At 37.5% G+C, this 1881-nt stretch overlaps 1 protein-coding gene across 1 annotated transcript; it reads left to right on the top strand.

Moving 5' to 3' along the window:
* Positions 1-639: 639 nt before the first annotated feature.
* Positions 640-1020, top strand: LOC129678377 (serine/threonine-protein kinase Nek1-like; the record flags this gene model as incomplete). The annotated part of the gene is made up of 2 exons (XM_055609131.1): positions 640-705; positions 777-1020. Coding segments are annotated over 2 exons (310 nt in total), but the record flags the coding sequence as incomplete, so codon positions are not given.
* Between the last annotated feature and the right edge of the window lie 861 nt (positions 1021-1881).

The following is a 1881-nucleotide window of genomic DNA, read 5'->3' as shown; positions in this document are numbered from 1 at the left end:
CGTCTAATGCTGTGGCTCTGTGCGTGTGCGTGTGTGTGTGTGTGTGTGTAAGCACATACAACATAAACGTGGTTTCAGAATAACACAGATTATCCTGAATTACTTTATTTACCAAGAAATCCCCTGGGACTGAGAACTTAGCTCAGTTGGTAGGACACTTGCACTTGGCAAGCTCAGTCCCCAAGAGCATCTCATTTTAAGATATATTCCTTTCGTGTGTGGGGGTATTTTGCTTGCATGTATCTCTGTGCACAGTGTACATGCTTGGTGCCCCCAAAGCAAAAATAGAGACCCTAATAAACAAATGCATGGATTTTCTTTTCTTTTCAGGTCTGTCATTGACTTTAAGTTATCAAAAATTAGATGCCAAAGAGAACAAAGAGATAATTGTTAGCTGTGATTCTCAAATGTGACAAAAACTGAGAATTGACCCTGTATATAAATCTTCTTGATTGATTGATAATGTTTAAATGTTTATCCTCACTGGTAGTGAAAGAAGTAGTGCTAATATTTTACAGGAATGAGAAAAGGTAACAGGGTCAGTTAAGTAAAAAACTGAAAGTAATAAAAATATCAACTGTTTTAGCATAGCTTTCCAAATGGTTTTTATCTCTTACTCTGACTATCTTATGTTTAAAGGAGGGAAGTTTAACTGATATCCCAGAAACTTCAGAAGAAATGGAAAAAAGCAACAATGCTATTTCAGTAAGTACAGTTTTCAAAAATTGTCAGGCATTTCATTTAATAATATGCTTACTAAAGTGTAACTTTTTCAGAGTAAGCGAGAGATACTGCGTAGGCTAAATGAAAATCTTAAAGCTCAAGAGGATGAAAAGGAAAACCATAATCACTCTGATTCTTGTGATACCATTGGTCACAAAGATGTCAAAGAGTGTGAGAACGAAAATGCTGTTTCCTCCGATCGCAAGAAGTGGGAGATTGGAGGTCGGCTTGTGATTCCTCTGGGTGAAGTGACACTGGACACTCCCTGCTCTGCAACTGAAAGTATGTATGAACGTGGTAAGGTGCTGTCAATACCCTGGCCATCCAAACATGTGAATAGCTTGTGAGAGGAAGAAGAATTCTTTGCATCTTCCTCATGGGTGTGAAGTATCTGCTAGTAGAATATGAACAACATGAAAAATAGTTTGGTCTTTACAGTAGCAAAGATTTTTATATGAGTATTCTAAGAGGAGGGAGAGCTAAGGAAATGTATTTAAATTATATAGTTTGAACCCTTCACACCATGTTAATTTGTTATTTTTTTTTCTTGTTGGAGTGAAGGGGGTGCCTGGTGGGTGAGACAATGTCTCACTATGTATCCAAGACTGTCCTTGAACTCAGGGCCTTCTTTTTTGTCTTCCAAGTGCTTAAATTACAGGTATGTGTTGCCCAGCTCCTTGGCTCTTGGTTTTATGAGATAATATTTCACTATGTGTACCAGGCTAGCCTCGAACTCATAAACCTCTTGCCTCTACCCCTAAATGCTGGGTACATGCCACCATGCCCAACTCCAGCAATAATTTCTAATAATGAGCAATAAAAGCTCTAAAAGTTCACTTAGACATTTAGGAAGAGTTGTGTGATTTACCTAACAAGAATTCTCAAGGACCCAACTGTGTTCTTATTCCTAACATTTTTCTGGGCACTGGAAATACTATAAACAAAACAAAACAGACATGTATGTTCTCTTGAGCTCACACTAAATAAGCAAGTGTGACTGTGAACAACACTTGTTTTAACTGATTTCAATAACTATTTATGTCAATTCTTTTCAGTTGTACAGAAGCCCAGTAATTCTTTATTGAGTGTCTTCTGTATGCCAACCACTCTTAAGCTATAGAAACATGATGATAGTTAAGGCATAGTCCATCTTAAGGG

Source organism: Psammomys obesus, unplaced genomic scaffold, assembly GCF_907164565.1.
Source record: "Psammomys obesus unplaced genomic scaffold, mPsaObe1.curated_primary_1811, whole genome shotgun sequence".
In the NCBI taxonomy this organism is placed as follows: Eukaryota; Metazoa; Chordata; class Mammalia; order Rodentia; family Muridae; genus Psammomys; species Psammomys obesus.
This window is presented reverse-complemented; position numbering and strand designations above follow the sequence as displayed.